At 46.4% G+C, this 26678-nt stretch overlaps 1 protein-coding gene across 1 annotated transcript in view; it reads left to right on the forward strand.

Moving 5' to 3' along the window:
• The window catches only part of ccdc82 (coiled-coil domain containing 82), a 122699-nt gene that overhangs the window by 8289 nt on the left and 87732 nt on the right, over positions 1-26678 (forward strand). The window contains exon 2 of the mRNA XM_070891942.1: positions 18076-18635. Coding sequence (XP_070748043.1) covers positions 18081-18635 — 555 coding nt within the window. The 5' untranslated portion in view covers positions 18076-18080. The remainder of the gene's footprint in view (positions 1-18075; positions 18636-26678) is intronic.

The following is a 26678-nucleotide window of genomic DNA, read 5'->3' on the forward strand; positions in this document are numbered from 1 at the left end:
GGGTGGCCGTGAATATAGGTTGGGGAGTTCACATGGAGGGAGAGATTAAGGGAGGACAGGAGGGTAGTGAACTCAGAGGAGAGAGAACATGATGAATTGAGATGGAGTTTGAAATCATCGAGGATGAGAATTCGCTCGGTGTGGAGGCTGAGGGAGGAAAGCAATGAAGATATCTCGGTGATAACAATTTATTGTACTTGGGTTGGCGGTAGAGAATGAGAATTTTCAATGAAAGGTGAGAGGGGTGGAATATGTTGAGATGTTCAAAGGAGGATTTCCTATTTCCTCTCAAATCAGCTCTACATTTCTTTAACTAATCTTTTATATTTTATGTCTTTTGATTCCCCTCTATGTTTTCTATTTTCTACTTGATTTTCTTTTGTATTATTAGTCCTAGCTTTGCCTCTTTTTTCTCATTTTAATTTTATATTGTTTACTCTGATTTTTGCTGCACCGCCTTTTGCTTCCTGTGGGAATATGTCTAGTCGGTATCCAAATCAATTTCTATTTGAATGTTCCCCATTGCTTGTACATTGTCTTCCCTATTAATTTTTCAGTCCGATTTACGTGGGCTAGTTTATCTCATTGCAATTGATCTTTTTTCAATTCAATTAGCTTTATTGTTGACTGTTACATAAGAACATAAGAATTAGGAACAAGAGTAGGACATCTAGCCACTCGAGCTTGCTCCGCCATTCAACAAGATCATGGCTGATCTGGCCGTGGACTCAGCTCCACTTACCCGCCCGCTCCCCATAACCCTTAATTCCCTTATTGGTTAAAATCTATCTATCTGTGATTTGAATACATTCAATGAGCTAGCCTCAACTGCTTCCTTGGGCAGAGAATTCCACAGATTCACAACCCTCTGGGAGAAGAAATTCCTTCTCAACTCGGTTTTAAATTGGCTCCCCTGTATTTTGAGGCTGTTCCCCCTAGTTCTAATCTACCTGACCAGTGGAAACAACCTCTCTGCCTCTATCTTGTCTATCCCTTTCATTATTTTAAATGTTTCTATAAGATCACCCCTCATCCTTCTGAACTCCAATGAGTAAAGACCCAGTCTACTCAATCTATCATCATAAGGTAACCTCCTCATCTCCGGAATCAGCCTAGTGAATCGTCTCTGTACCCCCTCCAAAGCTCGTATATCCTTCCTTAAGTAAGATGACCAAAACTGCACGCAGTACTCCAGGTGCAGCCTCACCAATACCCTGTACAGTTGCAGCAGGACCTCCCTGCTTTTGTACTCCATCCCTCTCGCAATGAAGGCCAACATTCCATTCGCCTTCCTGATTACCTGCTGCACCTGCAAACTAACTTTTTGGGATTCATACACAAGGACTTTTAGGTCCCTCTGCATCGCAGCATGTTGTAATTTCTCCCCATTCAAATAATAATCCCTTTTACTGTTTTTTTTTCCCCAAGGTGGATGACCTCACATTTTCCGACGTTGTATTCCATCTGCCAAACCTTAGCCCATTCGCTTAACCTATCTAAATCTCTTTGCAGCCTCTCTGTGTCCTCTACACAACCCGCTTTCCCACTAATCTTTGTGTCATCTACAAATTTTGTTGCACTACACTCTGTCCCCTCTTCCAGGTCATCTATGTATATTGTAAACAGTTGTGGTCCCAGCACCGATCCCTGTGGCACCCCACTAGCCACCGATTTCCAACCCAAAAAGGGCCCATTTATCCCGACTCTCTGCTTTCTGTTAGCCAGCCAATTCTCTATCCATGCTAATACATTTCCTCTGACTCCGCGTACCTTTATCTTCTGCAGTAACCTTTTGTGTGGCACCTTATCGAATGCCTTTTGGAAATCTAAATACACCACATTCATCGGTACACCTCTATCTACCATTCTCGTTATATCCTCAAAGAATTCCAGTAAATTAGTTAAACATGATTTCCCCTTCATGAATCCATGTTGCGTCTGCTTGATTGCACTATTCCTATCTCGATGTCCCACTATTTCTTCCTTAATGATAGCTTCAAGCATTTTCCCCACTACAGATGTTAAACTAACCGGCCTATAGTTACCTGCCTTTTGTCTGCCCCCTTTTTTAAACAGAGGCGTTACATTAGCTGCTTTCCATTATTAACAGAGCTACCCCATCTCCTTTCCCTTGTCTATCTTTTTAAATATACTATGTAGGAAATGGGCTGAAAAAAGCTTTTGAGATTTGTGCTCTTGCATTTCTTCAAACCATTTTGAAAAATAACCAAATAAATACTATTAGAGGCTGAAGAAAAGCATTGTATGAATTGGCTGACAAAATTCCACTAAAGCATACTGGAAAATTGGCACACTGTCCCGATTGCAGGATCTGCCTTAAAGTAACAGAGTCAATGCTCTGGGCAAAGAAAAGAGTCAATTTTCCTGACCCTTGATCCCCGGGGATCACCCTTGGCACAAGGTCAAGATAGGGGGTTGAAACCTATTTTGCTGGATCGCTGCCTTTTACACGTTACCTGAGAATTTCCTGGGGAGGCCAAGCTGGGTCTGCATCAATAGCAGGCACAGGCTTAGTGGACAAATGCACAAGATGCGGGTGTGTTTATTCTCAGCTTCCAAGTTCAAGCTTGGATCAATTAAAGCACTGTTGCCTCTGAGTCCTGACCCCATTCCAGGATTTCAGCCCGTAATCTAGGCTGACATTTCAGTGCAGCATTGAGAGAGTACTGTGTTTCAGATGAGAATTTAAAGCGAGGCCCAATCTGCCTGTTCAAGTAGGCACAAAAGATCCTATGACACTATTTGAAGAACAGCAGAGTTATACCAATGTCCTGGTCAACATTTATTCCTTAACCAACACCACCAGAACTACAACCCTCTAAGAACTCTGCGATACTCCAACTGTTGTGTATGCAATAACTGTTAGACTGAGTACTGTTTAACTCCAAGTGGTATGACCTTGGCTCTGCTTTATTAAGGCCCAAAGTGACTAATATACAAAATGGCTGGCCTTTTATACTTGGGCTGCACACATGTGGGTGCAGCCCAGTGGCCTCCAACAGTGACGCCATCTAGTGGCTAGTGATCCCAAAAGTACATACATGACAATACCCCTCTCTGACATATTAACATAGTCTTTTACAAATTGAAATTGTCCGGTGTTTTATGCTCCCGGGTTGATCGTCTCAGTTCAACTCCAGCCTTAGGTGAGTGTTCAGAGTCTGTTGTGACTGGTGGCTGGGTGGCTGACCTGGTGGGAGTGGCAATGGTCATGTCAGGGATAAAAGGTCCATTTTCATGGAACATGTCAGTGATTGAAAGTCCCGATTCACTGATGACCACTGAGTCCTCTGATGACTGGGGGTAGGTTGATTGGTCGTCGATTGTTTCTTCCTCCAACTGTTCCGCTTCATCTGTGTGCCGCAGCTTTGTCTGATCCATATGTTTCCTGCATGTTTGCCCATTTTTGAGCTTGACAATAAATACTCTGTTGCCCTCCTTGGCCATGAAAGTACCAGCGATCCACTTGGGACCCTGACCATAATTCAGAACATATATACAGGATCATTTACAGAAATATCGCTTGACACAGCTGCACGATCGTGATACCCTTGCTGACTTTGTCTTCTATATTCAACATGATTATTCAAGTCAGGGTGTACAAAAGATAGCTTGGTCTTAAGACCTCTCTTCATCATTAGTTCAGCAGGCGAGACCCCGGTAAGCATGTGTGGTCTTGTCCTGTAACTCAGCAGTATGCATGACAGGTGGGTCTGCAGTGACCCTTGAGTTACTCGCTTCATACTCTGCTTTATGATTTGGACAGCACGTTCTGCTTGCCCATTAGATGCAGGTTTTGACGGTACTGACCTTACATGTTTGATACCATTGAGTTTCATGAACTCTTGAAACTCCTGACTGGTGAAGCACGATCCGTTGTCGCTAACAACAATGTCAAGCAGACCGTGTGTCGTGAACATGACACTGAGATTCTCAATGGTAGCTGTGGATGTGCTGGATGACATGATTATACACTCTATCCACTTCGAATATGCATCCACCACAACTAAAAACATCTTTACCAGGAAGGGACCTGCAAAGTCTATGTGGATCCTGGACCATGATTTGTACGGCCATGACCACAGACTCAGTGGCAATTCTGCTGGTGCTTTGCTGAGCTGCATGCAAGTGTTGCACTGATGCACACATGATTTCAGCTCAGAGTCAATTCCCGGCCACCATACATGAGACCTGGCGATGGCTTTCATTACAATGCCGGGATGTGTGCTATGTAGCTCACGTACAAATTTCTCTCTCCCTTTCTTGGGCATAACCACACGATTGCCCCACAGTATACAATCCGACTGAACAGATAGTTTGTCTTTGCGACGAATGTAAGGTTTGGTCTCCTTGCACATTTGCTTGGATATGGCAGACCAATCACCTTTGAGGATGCAACTCTTCACCACCGATAAAATCGGGTCCTGGCTGGTCCAGGTCTTAACTTGTTGAGCCGTGACAGGGATTCCTTCACCCTCAAAAGCATCCATAGCTAACAATAGGTCCGCTGGTTGTGGCATTTCCACCTCCGGTGTGGGCAACGGCAGACAGCTCAAAGCATCGGCACAATTCTCAGTGCCAGGTCTATGGCAAATGACATAATCATAAGCGGTTAATGTCAGCGCCCACCTCTGGATGCGGGATGAAGCCACAACCAGCGGACCTATTGTTAGCTATGGATGCTTTTGAGGGTGAAGGAATCCCTGTCACGGCTCAACAAGTTAAGACCTGGACCAGCCAGGACCCGATTTTATCGGTGGTGAAGAGTTGCATCCTCAAAGGTGATTGGTCTGCCATATCCAAGCAAATGTGCGAGGAGACCAAACCTTACATTCGTCGCAAAGACAAACTATCTGTTCAGTCGGATTGTATACTGTGGGGCAATCGTGTGGTTATGCCCAAGAAAGGGAGAGAGAAATTTGCATTTGAAGTAGTGATACCTTTGTTTTCAGAGAACAGTGAAATGAGCGGCTTGTGATCTATCTCCAGTTCAAATCGAAGACCAAACAAGTACTGATGCGTCTTTTTAACCCCATACATGCAGGCTAGTACTTCTTTCTCTACCACGCTGTAGGCTCTTTCCGCTTTAGACAAACTTTTTGAAGCATATGCGACTGGTTGAAGTTTACCCGACTCATTAGCTTGTTGGAGTATGCAACCAATTCCATATAACGAAGCATCACAGGCCAATACTAAATGTTTACATGGGCCATAATGTACCAGCAGCTTGTTAGAGCAAAGCAGATTAGTGGCTTTCTCAAAAGCTCTGTCTTGAGACGCACCCCACACCCAGTTGTCGCCTTTTCTTAGCAGCATGTGTAGTGGTTCTAATAAGGTGCTCAGTTTAGGTAAGAAGTTACCGAAGTAGTTGAGTAGACCCAGGAACGAACGCAGCTCCGTCACATTCTGTGGCTTGGGTGCATTCTCGATGGCTTTGGTTTTCGCGACCGTGGGCCTGATGCGATCAGCAGCAATTTTTCTCCCCAGGAATTTAACCTCTGGTGCCATGAAGACGCACTTCAAGCGTTTCAGTCTGAGTTTCACTTTGTCCAGACGATGTAGAACCTCTTCCAGGTTATTCAGATGTTCCTCGGCGTCACGACCTGTGATCAGGATGTCATCTTGGAACACGACGGTTCTGGGAACGGATTTCAGTAGACTCTCCATGTTCCTCTGAAATATTGCTGCAGCCGAGCGAATTCCAAAAGGGCACCTGTGGTAAATAAACAGTCCTTTATGTGTGTTAATGCACGTAAGTCTCTTCGACGTCTCGACCAGCTCCTGTGTCATGTAGGCCGATGTCAAGTCCAGTTTGATGAATGACTTTCCCCCCCCCCCCCGGCTAGCGTTGCAAACAAGTCATCAGCCTTCAGTAACGGGTACTGATCCTGTTTCGAAACCCTGTTGATCGTAGCCTTGCAGTCTCCACAGATTCTGACTGTGCCATCATTTTTCAGCACAGGAACAATGGAGCTGGCCTATTCATTATATTCAACTGGTGATATGATCCCTTCACGCTGGAGTCTGGCCAGTTCGATTTCGACCTTCTCCCTCATCATATATGGAACTGCCCGAGCTTTATGATGGACGGGTCTTGCATCTGAGTCCACGTGGATCTGCACCTTGGCTCCTGTGAAGTTGCCGATGCCTGGTTCGAACAGCGAGGGAACTTGCTCAATACTTGGGCACATGTATCTTTCTCCGACGACAAGGCCTTGATGTCGTTCCAATCGCATCGGATTTTTTCAAGCAAGTTCCTGCCGAACAGTGTTGGGCCATTGCCTGGGACAATCCATAGCGGTACTTGTGAACCGTACCATCATACGACACTTTAATTGTGGCACTGCCAATCACCGTTATGAGTTCTTTGGTGTACGCAACTTCGCATTGACTGGGCCTCACAGCCTTAGTATCCCACAGCTTGTCGAATGCCCTCTGGCTCGTTATCGATTGACTCGCCCCCGTGTCCAGTTCCATCGATACTGGCACCCGATTAAATTTCATGTTGATCATTATCGGTTTGCCCTTAGTTAGGAACGAGTACAGTCCATACACTTCCTCCTCTGGTTTCTCGGATTGCGTATCCAGATCCGCGCTAGTCTGACCATCATCCTCCACATGGTGTGTCGCAGCATGCTTGTTCATCTGCGGACACTTGCGCTAGAGATGCCCCACTTTCAGCCTTTGCAACTATATTGCTTAAATCGGTACTGCTGGTGCCGATGATTTCCCCCACAACGTCAACACGGAGAAATCGGATACATTCCCGCTGGCTGACTTTGGGCAGCCAAAGATTTCGTGTACGCAGTCGGGTAGGCCCTGCCCTGTGTCGCTATGCCGAACGCCGAACCAATCATATTTACAGTACTTGCCGAGTTTCAATTTTCACTGATATCTGCTTTAGACTTCTGTCCATCGTCATGCATGACTGAGCGATCGTGATGGCCCTGTTCAAGTCCAACGTCTCCACCGCCAGTAGTTTACACAGGATCACCTTGTGGTTGATGCTGATTACAAAGAAGTCCCACAGCATGTCTGCCAACACAGCCCCGAACTTACACGGTCCCGCTAGACGTCTCAGGTCGGCAACGAATTCTGCCGCATACTGGCCCTCTGAGTGAACGTGCGTGTAAAATCTGTATCTCGAGATGATGATAGCAGTTAATGGTTATGATGTAATTGGCATCGCAGAGACATGGCTCCAGGGTGGCCAAGGCTGGGAACTCAACATCCAGGGGTATTCAACATTTAGGAAGGATAGACAGAAAGGAAAAGGAGGTGGGGTGGCATTGCTGGTTAAAGAGGAAATTAATGCAATAGTAAGGAAGGACATTAGCTTGGATGATGTGGAATTGGTATGGGTGGAGCTGCGGAATACCAAAGGGCAGAAAACGCTAGTGGGAGTTGTGTACAGACCACCAAACAGTAGTAGTAAGGTTGGGGGCAGCATCAAACAAGAAATAAGGGATGCGTGCAATAAAGGTACAGCAGTTATCATGGGTGACTTTAATCTACATATTGATTGGGCTCACCAAACTGGTAGCAATGTGGTGGAGGAGGATTTCCAGGAGTGTATTAGGGATGGTTTTCTAGTCCAATATGTCGAGGAACCAACTAGAGAGCTGGCCATCCTAGACTGGGTGATGTGTAATGAGAAAGGACTAATTAACAATCTTGTTGTGCGAGGCCCCTTGGGGAAGAGTGCCTATAATATGGTAGAATTCTTTATTAAGATGGAGAGTGACACATAATTCAGAAACTAGGGTCATGAACTTAAGGAAAGGTAACTTCGATGGTATGAGGTGTAAATTGGCTAGAATTGACTGACAAATGATACTTAAAGGGTTGACGGTGGACAGGCAATGGCAAACATTTAAAGATCACATGGATGAACTTCGACAATTGTACATATCTGTCTGGTGTAAAAATAAAACGGGGCAGGTGGCTCAACCATGGCTAACAAGGGAAATTAAGGATAGTGTTAAATCTAAGGAAGAGGCATATAAATTGGCCAGAAAAAGCAGCAAAGCTGAGGACTGGGAGAAATTTAGAATTCAGCAGAGGAGGACAAAGGGTTTAATTAGGAGGGGGGAAAATAGAGTACGAGAGGAAGCTTGCCGGGAACATAAAAACTGACTCCAAAAGCTTTTATAGATATGTGAAGAGAAAAAGATTAGTAACGACAAACTTAGGTCCCTTGCAGTCGGAGTCAGATGAATTTATAATGGGGAACAAAGAAATGGCAGACCAATTGAACAAATGCTTTGGTTCTGTCTTCACGAAGGAAGACGCAAATAACCTTCCGGAAGTACTAGGGGACCGAGGGTCTAGTGAGAAGGAGGAACTGAAGGATATCCTTATTAGGCAGGAAATTGTGTTAGGGAAATTGATGGGATTGAAGGCCGATAAATCCCCGCGGCCTGATAATCTGCATCCCAGAGTACTTAAGGAAGTGGGCATAGAAATCGTGGATGCATTGGTGATCATTTTCCAACAGTCTATCGACTCTGGATCAGTTCCTATGGACTGGAGGGTAGCTAATGTAACACCACTTTTTAAAAAGGGAGGGAGAGAGAAAACGGGTAATTATAGACCAGTTAGCCTGACATCAGTAGTGGGGAAAATGTTGGAATCAATTATTAAAGATGAAATAGCAGCGCATCTGGAAAGCAGTGACAGGATCGGTCCAAGTCAGCATGGATTTATGAAAGGGAAATCTTGCTTGTCAAATCTTCTGGAATTTTTTGAGGATGTAACTAGTAGAGTGGACAAGGGAGAACCAATGGATGTGGTGTATTTGGACTTTCAAAAGGCTTTTGACAAGGTCCCACACAAGAGATTGATGTGCAAAATCAAAACACATGGTATTGGGGGTAATGTACTGACATGGATAGAGAACTAGTTGGCAGACAGGAAGCAGAGAGTCGGGTTAAACGGGTCCTTTTCAGAATTGCAGACAGTGACTAGTGGAGTGCCGCAGGGCTCAGTTCTGGGACCCCAGCTCTTTATAATATACATTAATGATTTAGATGAAGGAATTGAGTGTAATATCTCCAAGTTTGCAGATGACACTAAACTGGGTGGCAGTGTGAACTGTGAGGAGGATGCTAAGAGGCTGCAGGGTGACATGGACAGGTTTGGTGAGTGGGCAAATGCATGGCAGATGCAGTATAATGTGGATAAATGTGAGGTTATCCACTTTGGGGGCAAAAACATGAAGGTAGAATATTATCTGAATGGCGGCAGATTAGGAAAAGGGGAGGTACAACGAGACCTGGGTGTCATGGTTCATCAGTCATTGAAAGTTCGCATGCAGATCCAGCAGGCGGTAAAGAAGGCAAATGGTATGTTGGCCTTCATAGTTAGAGAATTTGAGTATAGGAGCAAGGAGGTCTTACTGCAGTTGTACAGGGCTTTGGTGAGGCCTCACCTGGAATATTGTGTTCAGTTTTGGTCTCCTAATCTGAGGAAGGACGTTCTTGCTATTGAGGGAGTGCAGCGAAGGTTCACCAGACTGATTCCTGGGAGGAGGGACTGGATCAACTGGGCCTTTATACACTGGAGTTTAGAAGGATGAGAGGGGATCTCATAGAAACATATAAGATTCTGATGGGACTGGACACGTTAGATACGGGAAGAATGTTCCCGTTGTTGGGGAAGTCCAGAACCATGGGACACAGTCTAAGGATAAGGGGTAGGCCATTTAGGACGGAGATGAGGAGAAACTTCTTCACTCAGAGAGTTGTTAACCTGTGGAATTTCCTGCCGCAGAGAGTTGTTGATGCCGTTTCATTGGATATATTCAAGAGCGAGTTAGATAAGGCCCTTTCGGCTGGATGGACCAAGGGTTATGGAGAAAAAGCAGGAAAGGGGTACTGAGGGAATGATCAGCCATGATCTTATTGAATGGTGGTGCAGGTTCGAAGAGCCAAATGGCCTACTCCTGCACCTATTTTCTATGGGCCCGAGTTTCGGGCCGCGCCTAGAACAGCGCAGCCCCGACCTGGACGCCCGTTTTTTGCGCCACAAAGTGCGCCTAAAAAAAACTTACAGATTCTCCGGCTCCCTGCAGGTCTTCTGGAGCCGGGCGCGGCGCAGCATGAGCTGTAGGGGGCGGAGCTAGGTCCCTGCGCTGAAAACAGTGCCAGGACCTCTGCACGTGCGCACTACAGTGGGCGCGCATGTGCAGTAGCTCCAGGCGCCCAAAACTGTGTGGGAGGGGCCCGAAGCACGCAGCCCCTAGCCCTGGCCGAATGGCCTCACTGGGGCTGCGTGGATCAGGCTGCCTCCCACGCCCGGCTCCTGCTTCCTCCCGTCCCGACTCGACTCCCGCTTCCCGCCCCCCACCCCCCGCCCCCGGACCCAACCCGACCCCCCGGACTGGACCCGGCCCTGCGCTCTCCCCCACCCCCCCGCCACCTAACCTGACTTCCCTCTCCCTCTCTCCCTCCCTCTGCGCCCCCCCCCCCCCGACCCGAACCGAACTGACCTCCCTCACACCACCCCCCTGACCCGACCCGCGCTCCCTCCCCCCACCTCCCCCCCGCCCCCCCCACCTGGACTGGACCCGACGCAACCTGACTTCCCTCCCCCCACCCCCGACACGAACCGACCCGACCTCCCTCTGCTCCCCCCCCAAACCGAACCGACCCGACCTCCCTCTGCCCCACCCCCTCGACCCTACCCGACCCGCGCTCCCTCCCTCACCCCCCCACCTGAACCAACCCGACCTCCCTCTCCCCCCCCCCCCCCCCCGACCTGACTCGTGCTTCCGACCCCGATCTGCTCTCCCCCCGACCCGATCCGTGCTCCTGACCGCCCACCCCCCCCCCCACCCCCGGACACGACCCGATCGCGCTCCCGACCCCGATCCACACTCCCCCCGACCCGACCTGTGCTCCCGACCCCGAACCCGACCCGACCCAACGCCACCTACCTGTAAATCTGGTGCTGGGGACGGGCCCTCCCCGAAGTCTTGGGCCCGACCCGTTCAGCCTCCGCCCCCCCCTTCTCCTCCCCCCCACTTCTCTGCCCCCCTCCCCTCGCTGTTAGAAACACAGACACTGACAGACAGAGAGTGAGAGACACACAGACAGACAGACAGACAGATAGAGACACTGACAGAGACACACTGGGGGGGGCCGTCCCAGCACGCTGTTGGAGGGCTCCCGGTGCTGCAGTCGGTAAGTAGAAAATGTTTTATTTATTGATTTTTAAAAAAAAATATTTTTTGTTAATTTTTTTTGATTGATTTATTGGTTGATTTATTGATGTTTTTATCATTTATTATTGATGATGGCTCTTTATTTGTAAAACTGAAGTGTTTAATGTTTGTAAACTTCCCTTTAAACCGCCCCCCCCCCCCCCCGCCACCATTCCCTACATCTGATTTGTAACCTATGCCTGATTTTCTAAAGTGTGGACAAGGTTTTTTCGAACGTACAAAAATCTTCACTTACTCCATTTTAAGTTAGTTTGGAGTAAGTTTTCACTGCCGAAACTTTGAAAACAGGCGTAAGTGGCCGGACACGCCCCCTTTTTAAAAAAAAATTCTGTTCCAAAGTGAAACTGTTCTAACTGACTAGAACTGGAGCAAACTAAATGCCGAGAATTTGAATTTCTAAGATACTCCGTTCTACACCAGTTGCTCCAAAAAATCAGGAGCAACTGAGGCCGAAACTTGGGCCCTATGTTGCTATGTTTCTATGATGCCTTCGTCAAGCTTAAGGTGGTCCTGTACCAGTGTACACAATTCTTCATACGTCTTCTCTGTTGGACTCATAGGCAGGAGTAGATTCTTTATCAGATCATAAATTTTTGGACCACAAACTGTGAGGAACACCGCCCAGCGCCGATCTGTGTCGCCGACCTCCTCCATTTTGTTGGCCACGAAGAACTGGCTCAAATGGCTCACAATGTCTGCCCAATCTTCTCCTTCCACGAATCGCTCCAACAATCCAATTGTGCCCATTTTTGCAAAGGTTCTTGTTGCCTCGTCGCCAAATGTGTATGCAGTAACTGTTAGACTGAGTACTGTTTAACTCCAAGAGGTATGACTTTGGCTCTGCTTTATTAAGACCCAAAGTGACTAATATACAAAATGGCTGGCCTTGTATACTTGGGCTGCACACACGTTAATGCAGCCCAATGGCATCCAACAATGGCGCCATCGAGTGGCTAGTGATCCCAAAGGTACATACATGACACCAATTCAGGCCTCTTGGTACATCCACCACTCCCTTCGCTCCACCATTGCTAAGTTCTAGAATTTTTCCCTAAACCTCTGCCTCTCCTCCATCTTTTTAAAAATTTATTCCGAGGTGTGGGCATTGCTGGCAAGGCCAGCATTTATTGCCCATCCCTAATTGGTCTTGAGAAGATGGTGGTGAGCCACCTTCTTAAACCATAGCAGTCCTTGTGGTGAAGGAACTGCCACAGTGTTGTTAGGGAGGAGTTCCAGGATTTTGACACAGCGACGATGAAGGAACAGTGATATATTTCCAAGTCAGGATGGTGTGTGACTTGGAGAGGAGCTTGCAGGTGATCGTGTTGCCATGAGCTTGCTGCCTTTGTCCTTCTAGGTGGTAGAGGTTGCGGGTTTGTGAGGTGCTGCCGAAGAAGCCGTGGCAAGTTGCTGCAATGCATCTTGTAGATGGTACTGCAGCCACGGTACACCGGTGGTGGAGGGAGTGAATGGTTAATGTGGTGGATGGGGTTCCCATCAAGCGAGCTGCTTTCGTGTGGAGCTTCTTGAGTGTTGTTGGAGCTGCACTCATCCAGGCAAGTGGAGAGTATTCCATCTCACTCCTGACCTTTGCCTTGTAGATGGTGGAAAGGCTTTTGGGAGTCAGGAGATGAGACACTCGCCACAGAATACACAGCCTCTGACCTGCGCTTGCTGCTACGGTATTTATGTGGCCAGTCCAGTTAAGTTTCTGATCAACGGTGACCCCCAGGATGTTGATGGTGGGGGATTCAGTGATGGTAGTGCCATTGAATGTCAAGGGGTAGTGGTTAGACTCTCGCTTGTTGGAGATGGTCATTACCTGGCACTTGTGTGATGCGAATGTTACTTGCCACTTATCAGCCCAAGCCTGAATGGTGTCTCGGTCTTGCTGCCTGACTGCTGTATTATCTGAGGAGTTGCGAACGGAACTGAACGGTGTGCAATCATCAGCGAACATCCCCACTTCTGACCATATGATGGAGGGAAGGTCATTGATGAAGCAGCTGAAGATGGTTGGGCCTAGGACACTGCCCTTAGGAACTCCAGCAGCGATGTCCTGTGGTTCAGATGATTGACCTACAACAACCACAACTATCTTCCTTTTTGCTAGGTATGACTCGAGCCAGTGGAGATTTTTCCCGGATTCCATTAACTTCAATCTTACCAGGCTCCTTGATGCCACACTCGGTCAAATGTTGCCTTGATGTCAAGGGCAGTCACTCTCACCACCTCTGGAATTCAGTTCTTTTGTCGATGTTTGGACCAAGGCTGTAATGAAGTCTAGAGCCGAGTGGTTCTGGCAGAACCCAAACTGAGCATCGGTGAGCAGGTATTGGTGAGTAAGCGCCACTTGATAGCACTGTCGACGACACCTTCCATTGAGAGTAGACTGATGGGGCGGAAAGTGCCGGATTGGATTTGTCCTGGTTTTTGTGGACAGGACATACCTGGGCAATTTTGCACGTTGTCGGTAGATGTCAGTGTTGTAGCTAGAGGTTGGCTAGTTCTGGAGCACAAGTCTTCAGCACAACAGCTGGGATGTTGTTAGGATCCATAGCCTTTGCTGTATCCAGTGCGCTCAGCTATTTCTTGATATCATGTGGAGTGAATCGAATTGGCTGAACTCTGGCTTCTGTGATAGTGGGGACATCAGGAGGAGGCCGATATGGATCATCCACTCAGCACTTCTGGCTGAAGATGGTTGCAAACGCTTCAGCCTTGTCTTTTGCACTTGCGTGCTGGGCTCCGCCATCATTGAGTATGGGGATATTCATGGAACCTCCTCCTCCCATTAGTTGTTTAATTGTATCCTCTCTCCTCCCTTGACCTTCTTTTAAAGTTGCCTCTTTGACTAAGCTTTTCGTTACCCCATCTAATTTCTCCTTCTTTGACTCAGTGACAATTTTTGTCTGGTTATGCTCCTGAGAGGTGCACTGGGACATTTCCCTACATTAAAGGCACTAAATAAGTTGTTATTAAGTAGTCTGTTTGTTCCTCCCCTCCCAGAAGTTTTGAAGTAATCAGGGATTTCTGACTCCTGACCTTGATAGAAGGCCTGCATCTCAGAGGTCTGCACCTACCTGTTGACATTTCCTACCCCTTCTTGGCCCTGGCAGGGAATGAGTCTGTACCAGGTTTTCTCCCAGGCCATGTTAATGCCCAGCACAAGAGTCCCTGTTCCTGGACAGGGGCTGTACACTACAGATGCATTGCTCCTGTCCAGCACTCAGGTAGGGAGGAGCAGGAAAATGTCCATAAGTCTGAGTCCAGGCTTTTGCAAGAGGCCTACATATAAAAACATTAAAGAAGGTATTCAAAGACACAAAATGAAAATTTATAGTTAAGTTTATAATTGTGAAATATAGTTCATCTCTTATTTTATTGCTACCTTCTTCTGATTGATCATTTGGGACCATTTTTTTCTGTATAAGTCTTTAGTAGTTTCTCATTGGCAGTATTCTAGTTACTTTCCATCTGTGCCTTCTGTACTACTACAATTTTTTGCTGCTGTTTTATTTTGGGCTAATAATGGCTCACCACCATCTTCTCAAGGGCAATTAGAGATGGGCAATAAATGCTGGCCTTGCCAGCAACACCCACATCATATGAACGAATAAGAAATAAGAAAGAAAGACTTGGATTTATATAGCACCGTTCACGATGACCGGACATCCCAAAGTGCTTTACAGCTAATGAAGTACTTTTTAAAGTACTGTTGTAATGTAGGAAACGCGGTACCAATTTGCACACAGTACGCTCCCACAAGAACATAAGAGATAGGAGCAAGAGCAGGCCATTTGACCTTGCAAGCCTGCTCCGCCATTCAATAAGATCTTGGCTGATCTGATCATCGACTCAGCTCCACTTCCCTGCTCGCTCCCCATAACCCTTTATTCCCTTATCGCTCCAAAATCTGTCTATCTCCGCCTTAAATATATTCAGTGACCCAGCCTCCACAGCTCTCTGGGACAGAGAATTCCACAGATTTACAACCTTCTGAGAGAAGAAATTCCTCCTCTCAGTTTTAAATGGGCGGCCCTTTATTCTGAGACTATGCCCCCTAGTTTTAGTTTTCCCTATGAGTGGAAATATCCTCTCTGCATCTACCTTGTCGAGCCCCCTCATTATCTTACATGTTTCGATAAGATCACCTCTCATTCTTCTGAACTCCAATGAGTATAGACCCAACCTACTCAACCTATCTTCATAAATCAACCCCCTTATCTCCAGAATCAATCTAGTGAACTTTCTCTGAACAGCCTCCAATGCAAGTATATCCTTCCTTAAATACAGAGACCAAAACTGTACGCAGTACTCAAGGTGTGGCTTCTCCAATACCCTGTACAGTTGTAGCAGGACTGCTCTGCTTTTATACTCCATCCCCCTTGCAATAAAGGCCAACATTCCATTTGCCTTCCTGATTACTTGCTGTACCTGCATACTAACTTTTTGTGTTTCATGCACAAGGATCCCCAGGTTCCTCTGTACTGCAGCAATATGATATGTATGACAGATGTCAGGTTGAGAATACAAGTGAGAACAGGCTGAATATAAAAAGTTCAGAGGGGAAGTGAAAAAGAAAATAAGAGGGGAAAAGAGAGAGTATGAGAATAGATTGGCAGCTAACATAAAAGGAAATCCAAAAGTCTTCTCTAGGAAACTAAATGTAAATGGGTAATAAGAGGAGGGGTGGGGCCGATTAGGGACCAAATAGGTGACCTACGCATGGAGACAGAGGGCATGGCTGAGGCACTAAATGAGGCACTTTACCAAGGAAGAAGATGTTGCCAAAGTCATAGTGAAAGAGGAGGTAGTTGAGACACTGGATGGGATAAAAATTGATAAGGAGGAAGTATTAGAAAGGCTGGCTGTACTTATAGTAGATAAGCCACCAGGACCAGATGGGATGCATCCTAGGATGCTGAGGGAAGTAAAGGTGGAAATTGCAGGGGTACTGGCCATAATCTTCCAATCCTCCTTAGATACAGAGGTGCTGCTAGAAGACTGGAGAATTGGAAATGTTACACCCTTGTTCAAAGAAGGGTGTAAGGATAAACCCAGCAACTGCAGGCCAGTCAGTTTAACCTCGGTAGTAGGGAAGCTTTTAAAACGATAATCAGGGGCAAAATTAACAGTCACTTGGACAAGGGTGAATTAATTGAGGAAAGCCAGCACGGATTTGTTAAAGTCAAATCGCGTTTAACTAACTTGATTGAGTTTTTTGATGAGGTAACAGAGAGGGTTGATGAGGGCAATGTGGTTGATGTGGTGTACATGGACTTCTAAATGACGTTCAACAAAGTGCCACATAACAGGCTTGCCAGCAAAGTTGAATCCCATGGAATAAAAGGGACAGTGGCAGCATGGATACGAAATTGGCTAAATGACGGAAAACAGAGAGTAGTGGTGAACGATTGTTTTTCGGACTGGAGGAAGGTACACAGTGGTGTTCCCCAGGGATCGGTACTAGACCCACTGCTTTTCTTGGCTATATATTAATGACTTGGACTTGGGTGTACAGGGCACAATTTTAAAATTTGCAGATGACACAAAACTTGGAAGTATAGTGAACAGTGAGGAGGATAATGATAGACATCATGAGGATATAGACAGGCTGGTGGAATGGGCGGACACGTGGCAGATAAAATTTAATGCAGAAAAGTGCTGAGTGATACCTTTTAGAATGAAGACCAAGGAGAGGCAATATAAACTAAAAGGCACAATTCTACAGGGGGTGCATGAATAGAGAGACCTGGGGGTACATGTGCACAAATTGTTGAAGGTCACAGGGCAGGTTGAGAAAGCGGTTCATAAAGTATATGGGATCCTGGGCTTTACAAATAGAGGCATAGAGTACAAAAGCAAGGAAGTTATGTTGAAGCTTTATAAAACACTGGTTCGGCCTCAACTGAAATATTATGTCCAATTCTGGGCACTGCGCTTTAGGAAGGATGTGAAGGCCTTAGAAAGGGTGCAGAAAAGATTTATAAGGATGGTTCCAGGGATGAGGGACTTCAGTTACGTGGATCGACTGGAGAAGCTGGGGTTGATCTCCTCAGAGCAGAGGTTGAGACGAGATTTGATAGTGGTGTTCAAAATCACGAAGGTTCTGGAGAAAAACTGTTCCCATTGGCGCAAGGGTCGAGAACCAGAGGACACAGATTTAAGGTGATTGTCAGAAGAACCAGAGGCGACATGAGGATAAACCTTTTTTACGCAGCTATGATCTGGAATGCACTGCCTGAAAGGGTGGTGAAGGGAGATTTAATCGTGGCTTTCAAAAGGGAATTGGATAAGTAACTGAAGGAAAAGAAATTGCAGGGCTACGGAAAAAGGGCGGGTGAGTGGGCCTAGCTGAAGTGCTCTTGCAGTGAGCTGGTACAGGCTCGACAGGCCGAATGGCCTCCTTCTATGCTGTAACCATTCTATGTATGATCCTATAATAACAGGTCATCTGTTTTAGTGATGCTGATTGAGGGATAAATATTGGTTAGGACATCGGGGATAACTCCCCTGCTCTTCACGTCCACCTGAGAGAGCAGGCGGGACCTCGGTTTAAACATCTCATCCAAAAGACAGCACCTGGAGTCTCAGCCTAGATTTTGTGTTCAAGTCCTTGGAGTGGGACTTGAACCCATAACCTTCCGACTCAGAGGCAGATGTGCTATCCGCTGAGCCACAGCTGACAAAGTGTGTCAGGATAAGTGTGATGTTATGCAATAGGAAGTGCACACAGATGATAGACATATAGTATATAATAATAGATATTATAAGCTTTATATTAATGTTTTTTAATTTCATACCTTTCATCTTTGCTTCTTAATCAGAAACAATGGCAACTGCAATCACTATCTACAAAACAAGGGCAAGAACCAGAACAACACAAGGTTTACCTAAATCACGCATTGACCGAAGGCGCACTAGGATGTACTCAGTTTCTTGTTTGTGTGACACAGACGAGGAAGAGGAATCTTTGTGTGAGGAGGGTGATGATGAAGAGCCAAGGAGCAGTACCTCAGTTGATGAAGAAGAGCAGAAACCAGCCAATAAAACAACAGAGAGCTCAGATGAGGATAATGTTATTCCAAGGAAACATTTATATTTGAGTAACAAATTCACAGACAGTGACAGCAGTTCAGATAGTGAGATTTATAGCAAACCATTAAGGAAGATAAAAGGCATTTCACGCCGTATTTTTATACAGGATGAGGAAGAAGGCAGTGGGGAGGAGACAACTTCTGCCACTAATTGCTATGTAAAAAATGAAGAGGTCTTTCAAACAGAGAAACAACTAACAATTGCTCGAAAGAGGAAACGACAGTTGGAGCTTAAACGATTGTCAAAGAAGAAAAGGTCCCACTGCACTGATGGCTATGAGTTATTTGAGGTTTGTGTGCTTCAATAATTTATAAACAAAATACATGAAAAACTTTGTTCTTTTGTCACAGTTTCCATTCCTCCTCACCACTGTTTCAGGCTGAACCAGACAGCCTTGAAGTTCTGTTTAACCCAAGCTGTCCTTCAGACCCCATATCTTCTCCATACAAAGATCATATGCTTTCATCTGCGTAGCATTGCCGCCCCAGCCCTACCTCTGCCCCTGACTGCCACCAAAATCATCATAGGTGCCTTCATTATCTCCAGACTCAACTACTCCAATACATTGGTCATCGACCTGAAATGTTAACTCTTTCTCTCTCCATAGATGCTGCCTGACTTGCTGAGTATTTCCAGCATTTTCTGTTTTTACTCCAGTACATTCCTTGCTGGTCTTCTATTCTCCATCCTTTATAAACTCTAACTTGTCCAAAGCTTCGCCGCGCATATCCTGTTGTGCAAATAAGTCGCACTCACCGATCACCCTGTTCTTGCTGACTTACACGGACTTCCTAACCCCAAGTTTAAAATCTGCATTGTCATTGCTAAATCTCCCATTGCCACCATCTCATATAGTGCTATATGCCTCTCTGAATAATCTTCCTTTGCCTTTGGCCACGTATGCACCATCCTTTGCTCTTACCATTGACGGTAGAACCTTCGTTGTTCTGGTTTCTGATCTCTGGAATTTCCTTCTTAAATCCCATCACCTCTTCCTTTCTAAACGGTCCTGAAAACCCATCTCTTCAACCAAGCTGTTGCTCACCCCTCCTAATATCTTCTCCTCTGGCTCAGTATCTGTGAATTGCCTTTGGGACATTCTTTACATTAAAAGTGCTATGTGAATGCTAGATGCTGATGTTAAAGAAAAAGATAAATCAGACAGTTTGATGGCATACCTTTCAAAACTTTCTTTTAGTTCATTGCACTGTAGCTAAACTTCATGACATAGTTTTTCCGAATTAACTGCAATGTATATTTCTTCATCAGTATAAGTGTCTTACCCATGGCTTTTACCTTGGGTAATTAATGGCAAAAGCTTGACTGTAAAGGTATGACAATTGTAACTACGTCTCTTTAGATTGCCGGTCACAAAAAATGCTTTAAATGGGTGATTATACACCAAATTTTACAGTACTCTGAATACTTTAGAAAATGTCCTCAAATTTCCTACATTTATAAAAACAATAATTTCACAAGAGTTTTGTAAAATAAAGAACGTAAATAAAGTAAACCAGGCACTTCATTAGCTTTTTCAGCCACAAACACTGCAATTGGGGATCAGATACTCATAGGAGTCCACTGGAAAGAGACAGCCCATCAGGGAGTCTACAAAGACACGTAACTGTTTCTTAGTATAGTGTTGTAATGACATCTTTTTCTTCTTATTGATATTCTTTCTCGAAAAGAAGCCCACTTTCATGGGCTAATTAGGGATGGGCAATAAATGCAGCATTGCCAAGGTTGCACACATCCTTCGAACAAATGTTTGGAAAATAAATCTGCCCATTTTGGGGTGGATGAATGCAAATGAGGTGTTAATGATGTGATGACATCATACAACATATTTTCCATTATTTCTGCTGATTTGCATTGACTCATACTCGTGCCCATTTTATACAGACACTCATAGTTGCCAGGTGCATGGAGAAGGCAACACAACAACAACTTGTATTTATATAGTTCCTTTAACGTAGTAAAACGTTGCAAGGCACTTCACAGGAGTGTTATAAGAAAAAAAAAATTGACACCGAGCCACATAAGAAGAAATTACGGCAGATGACCAAAAGCTTGGTCAAAGAGGTAGGTTTCAAGGAGCGTTGCAAAGGAGGAAAGAGAGGTGGAGAGGTGGAAAGGTTTAGGCAGGGAGTTCCAGAGCTTAGGGCCTAAGCAGCTGAAGACACAGCCACCGATGGTTGAGCAGTTATAATCAGGGATACTCAAGAGGGCAGAATTTGAGGAGCACAGATATTTCGGGGGGTTGTGGGGCTCAAGGAGATCACAGAGATAGGGAGGGGCGAGGCCATGAAGGGATTTGTAAACAAGGATGAGAATTTTGAACTCGAAGCATTGTTTAACTGGAAGCCACTGTCGGTCAGTGAGTACAGGGGCGATGGGTGAACGGGACGTGGTGCGAGTTGGGACATGTGCTGCCAAATTTTTAATGACCTCAAATTTACGTAGGGTAGAATGAGGCAAGCCAGCCAGGAATGCGTTGGAGTAGTCAAGTCTAGAGGTAACAAAGGCATGGATGAGGGTTTCAGCAGCTGATGAGCTGAGGCAGGGGCGGAGACAGGCAATGTTATCGAGGTGGAAATAGACGTTTTTAGTTATGCCGTGGATATGTGACCAGAGGCTCATTTCAGGGTCAAATATGACACCAAGGTTGTGAACAATTTGGTTCAGCCTCAGACAGATGCTAGGGAGAGGGATGGAGTCAGTGGCTAGGGAACGCAGTTTGTGGCGGGGACCAAAGACAATGGCTTTGGTCTTCCCAATATTTAATTGGAGAAAATTTCCGCTGATCCAGTGCTGGATGTCGGACAAGCAGTCTGACAATTTAGAGACCGTGGAGGGGTCGAGAGAAGTGGTGGTGAGGTAGAGCTGGATATCGTCAGTGTACATGTGGAAATTAACACCGTGTTTACAGATGATGTTGCCAAGGGGCAGATGAGAAATAGGAGGGGGCCAAGGATAGATCCTTGGGGACACCAGAGGTAACGATGTGGGAGAGGGAAGAGAAGCCATTGCAGGTGATTTCCTGGCTACGATTAGATAGATAAGAATAGAACCAGGCGAGTGCAGTCCCACCTAGTTGGACGATGGGGGTGGAGAGGCATTGGAGGAGGATGGAGTGGTCAACTGTGTCAAACGCTGCAGACAGGTCGAGAAGGACAAGGAGGGATAATTTATCTTTGTCACAGTCACAAAGGATATCATTTGTGATTTTGATGAGAGCTGTTTTGGTTCTGTGGCAAGGGCAGATACCAGATTGAAGGGATTCAAACATGGAGTTCCGGGAAAGATGGGAACGGATTTGGGAGGCGCCAAGACGTTCAAGAACTTTGGAGAGGAATGGGAGGTTGGAGATGGGGCAGCAGCTTGCAAGCACAGTGGGGTCAAGAGTTGTTTTTTTTTAAAGAGAGGGGTGATGACGGCAGATTTGAAGGAGAGGAGAATAATACCGGAGGAAAAAAAAACATTAACAATGTCGGCTAACATGGTAACCAGAAAAGAAAGTTGCATGGTCAGCAGTTTAGTGGGAGTAGGGTCAAGGAAGCAGGAAGTGGGTCTCATGGACAAGATGAGCGTGGAGAGGTCAAGAGGAGAGATCTTAGAGAAACTGAAGAAAGATGTGAGTTCAGGGCTAGGGCAGGGGGTGATCTCAGAGGAAGTTTGGCTCAATGGGCCAGAGGAAGGAAGAGAAGTGACAGAAGCAGCTGATCAGATAATCTGAATCTTTGAACAAAGAGATCCATGAGCTCTTTGCACTTGTTGTTGGAGGTGAGTGTTATATATGTAAACTTGTAGAAACTCTGTACAGCCACCAGAGGGCTCATCCCCTGGAGTCCCAAGGGATCCCACAATCCCTTGGGAGCACAGGTACTTAAGGAGGCCTCACAGGCTGGCGAGGCACTCTGGAGACCTGCAATAAAAGACTAAGATCACACTTTACTTTGAGCTCACAGTATCCAGTCAGACTCTTTATCCATTCACAACAACTGGCGATGAGATACAGATGACGAACCCAACGATGCAGAGAACAGTGGACATTCTGGAGAAATTCTCGGAGGGAGATGATTGGGAAACCTTCATGGAGCGACTCGACCAATACTTCGTGGTTAATGAGCTGGAAGGAGAAGCGAATGCTGCCAAACGAAGGGCGATTCTCCTCAATGTCTCCGGGGCACCAAAGTATGGCCTCATGAAAAATCTGTTTGCTCCAGCGAAACCCACAGAGAAATCATACGATAATTTGTGCACACTAGTCCGGGAGCATCTGAACCCGAAGGAAAGCATTCTGATGGCGAGGTACCAATTCTACACCTACAAAAGGTGTGAAGACCAGGAAGTGGTGAGTTATGTTGCCGAGCTAAAACACCTTGCAGGGCATTGCGAATTTGAAGGACATTTGGAGCACATGCTCAGAGACTTTTTCGTACTTGGCATTGGTCATGAAGTGATACTTCGCAAACTTTTGACTGTAGAGACCTCTACCTTGAGTAAGGCCATAGCGATAGCCTAGGCGTTCATTGCCACCAGTGACAATACGAAGCAAATCTCTCAGCACACGAGTGCTGCTACAAGTACTGTGAACAAAGTGATGTTGTTTTCAAATCGCAACGTACATGGCAGGCCCTACATACCTGCAGCTGCACGTCCGCAGATGTCTCAGAGTCCACCATCAAGGGTGATGAATGCAAGACCATTAACATCTTGTTGGCGCTGCAGGGGTGATCATCGTTTCCATTCATGTCGCTTCAAAAGGTACGTTTGTAAGGGCTGTGGAACAATGGGACACCTCCAATGTATGTGCAGGCGAGCTGCAAATCCTGTTAATCCTGCAAATCACCATGTTACAGAGGAGGACAGATTCACGGTGGATCACGACGAACCAGAGCCTCAGACCGAGGAGGCAGAGATATATGGGGTGCACACATTTAACACAAAGTGTCTCCTGATAATGCTGAAGGTTGAACTAAATGGACTCCTGGTGTCAATGGAGCTGGACACGGCACGAGCCAGTCCATTATGAGCAAAAAGACTTTTGAAAAATTGTGGTGCAGCAAGGCCTCAAGGCCAGTCTTGACTCCCATTTGCACAAAACTGAGAACTTACACAAAGGAACTGATTCCCATAATCGGCAGTGCTACTGTCAAGGTCTCCTGTGATGGAGCGGTGCATAAGCTACCACTCTGGGTGGTACCGGGCGATGGTCCTACGCTGTTCGGCAGGAGCTGGCTGGGAAAGATACGCTGGAACTGGGACGACGTCCGAGCGCTCTCGTCCGGTGCCGATGCTTCGTGTGCCTAGGTCTTAAACAAGTTCCCTTCGCTGTTCGAACCAGGCACCGGGAAGTTCCAAGAAGCAAAAGTGCAGATCCACCTAATTCCGGGAGCGCGACCCATCCATCACAAGGCGAGAGCAGTACCGTACATGATGAGAGAAAGGGTAGAGATCGAGCTAGACTGGCTGCAAAGAGAGGGCATCATTTCGCCGATCGAATTCAATGAGTGGGCCAGTCCGATTGTTCCAGTCCTCAAAGGAGACGGCACCGTCAGAATCTGCGGTGATTACAAAGTAACTATCAATCGTTTCTCCCTGCAGGACCAATACCCACTAACAAAGGCCGACGACCTCTTTGCAACGCTGGCGGGAGGAAAGACGTGCACGAACTTGACCACGGCTTAAATGACACAGGAGCTGGAGGAATCATTGAATGCCCTCACCTGCATCAACACGCACAAAGGTCTCTTCATTTTTAACAGATGCCTGTTTGGAATTCGATCAGCTGCGGCGATATCCCAGAGAAACATGGAAAGCTTACTGAAGTCGGTTCTGGGCACAGTGGTCTTCCAGGACGACGTCTTGGTTACAGGTCGGGACACAGTCGAGCATCTGCAGAACCTGGAGGAGGTTCTTAGTCGACTCAACTGCATGGGGCTCAGGTTGAAATGCTCGAAGTGCATTTTCCTGGTGCCTGAAGTGGAGTTCCTGGGGAGTGGAATCGTGGCGGACGGCATCAGGCCCACCGATTCGAAGATGGAGGCAATCGAGAACTCAACGAGGCCACAGAATGTGACCGAGCTGCGGTCGTTTCTGGGACTCCTGAACTACTTTGGTAACTTCTTACCAGGTCTCCGCACTGTTAGAACCACTGCATGTCTTACTGCATAAAAGGGACGAATGGGTATGGGGCACAAGACAAGAAAATGCCTTTGTAAAAGCTAGAAAATTGTTATGCTCAAACAAATTGCTTGTGTTGTATGATAAATGTAAGCATTTGGTACTAGCATGTGATGCGTTGTCGTATGGCATCGGGTGTGTATTGCAACAAGCTAATGATTCTGGGAAATTGCAACCGGTTGCTTATGCATCCAGAAGTCTGTCTAAGGCTGAGAGAGCCTACAGCATGATTGAAAAAGAAGCATTAGCGTGTGTCTATGGGGTAAAGAAAATGCATCAATATCTGTTTGGGCTAAAATTTGAATTGGAAACTGATAAGCCACTAATATACCTGTTTTCCGAGAGTAAGGGGATAAATATGAATACATCGCCCCTCTTCCAGAGATGGACGTTCACATTGTCCGCATACAACTACGCCATCTGTCACAGGCCAGGCACAGAAAACTGCCGATGCTCTCAGTAGGCTGCCGTTGCCCACCAGGGGGTGGAAATGGCGCAGTCCACAGATTTAGTCATGGTTATGGAAGCATTCGAGAGTGAGCAATCACCCGTCACAGCCCGACAGGTTAGAACCTGGATGAACCAGGACCCCTTACTGTCCCTAGTAAAAAATTGTGTGCCTCACGGGAGCTGATCCAGTATCCCAGTGGAAATGCAGGAAGAGATAAAGCCGCACCAGCGGCGCAAAGATGAAATGTCTATACAGGCAGACTGCCTTCTGTGGGGCAATCGGGTAGTGGTCCCCAAGAAGGGCAGAGACACTTTCATCAGTGAACTCCACAGTACCCACCCAGGCATCGTAATGATGAAAGCGATAGCCAGATCCCACGTGTGGTGGTCCAGTATCGATGCGGACTTAGAGTCCTGCGTTCACAGATGTAATACATGCTTGCAGTTAATCAATGCACCCAGGGAGGTGCCACTAAGTTTATAGGCCCCAAGTTTTGCCATAATTTGCTCCTGATTTTTAGGAGCAACTGGTGTAGAACGGAGTATCTTAGAAATCGGAATTCTCACCATTTAGTTTGCTCCAGTTCTAGTCAGTTAGAACAGTTTCACTTTGGAACAGAATTTTATTTTCAAAAGGGGGCGTGTCTGGCCACTTACGCCTGTTTTCAAAGTTTCGTCAGTGAAAACTTACTCCAAACTAACTTAGAATGGAGTAAGTGAAGATTTTTGTACGCTCGAAAAAACCTTGTCTACACTTTAGAAAATCAAGCGTAGGTTACAAATTAGGCGTAGGGAACGAGGTGGGGGGGGGAGGCGGGGGGGAGGGAAGTCATTAAATTCTACAATCAATCCTTAGTTATACTTATACAAATATTATACAAATAAATCCAACCTGAATAAAAATTTATAAGCAAAGAAAAGATTAAATAAACCATGTTCCTACCTGTGTGAAATAGCAGCAGCCTTTGAGCTGCTGTGCTTCAGGCAGGCCTTTCATGTTGGAGACAGGCGGGGGTGTGGCGTCAGTGTCTCGACGGCAGCGGCAGCAAGCTTCGAGCTGAGCTGCGGTGCTTGAGGCAGGCCTTCATTCTCTTCGTGGCTGGCCGCGAAGAAGCAACACCCGGACGGACTTGAGGCCATTCGGCCATGGGATAGCAGCGGCGTCAGTGGCTGGCCGGCAGCCGAAGAATTAACACCTGACACACGCAGCTCTTTATGGTGCTTGAGGCCATTCGGCCACGCTTTAGGGGCGGCGTCAGTGGCTCGACGGCAGCCGAAGATACAGCAGCAGCCTTCGAGCTATGAGGGGGACTGAGGCCATTTGGACAGGGAGAGGCAGCCACATCGACAGTTTTATATTTAAATTTGCAGAATGGGTGCTGCATTGTCAACACCACGTATTATGCAATGGTTTGCCATCAATTCACTGCATAGGAGAGAATTGATTAGAGCTCACCGCACCAGGAACGTCGTAGCCCGTAGGTTGATGGGCAGGAGACCCTACCCACATCGACAATATCAAACCAGGCGCTCTTATTTCTCCAAACACACAGTGCTTAATTTGCATGCACCAATGCAGCACCAGTTCTGCAAGTTTAGCAGTGAAAAGCTGAACTCACTGATTTCAGCAGGTGATTTATTCAACAGTGCTGCTAAAAGCACTCCCTCACACACAGAAATATCAAAAAAATTAAAT

The sequence above is a fragment of the Pristiophorus japonicus genome, chromosome 10 (genome assembly GCF_044704955.1).
Source record: "Pristiophorus japonicus isolate sPriJap1 chromosome 10, sPriJap1.hap1, whole genome shotgun sequence".
NCBI lineage: Eukaryota > Metazoa > Chordata > Chondrichthyes > Pristiophoridae > Pristiophorus > Pristiophorus japonicus.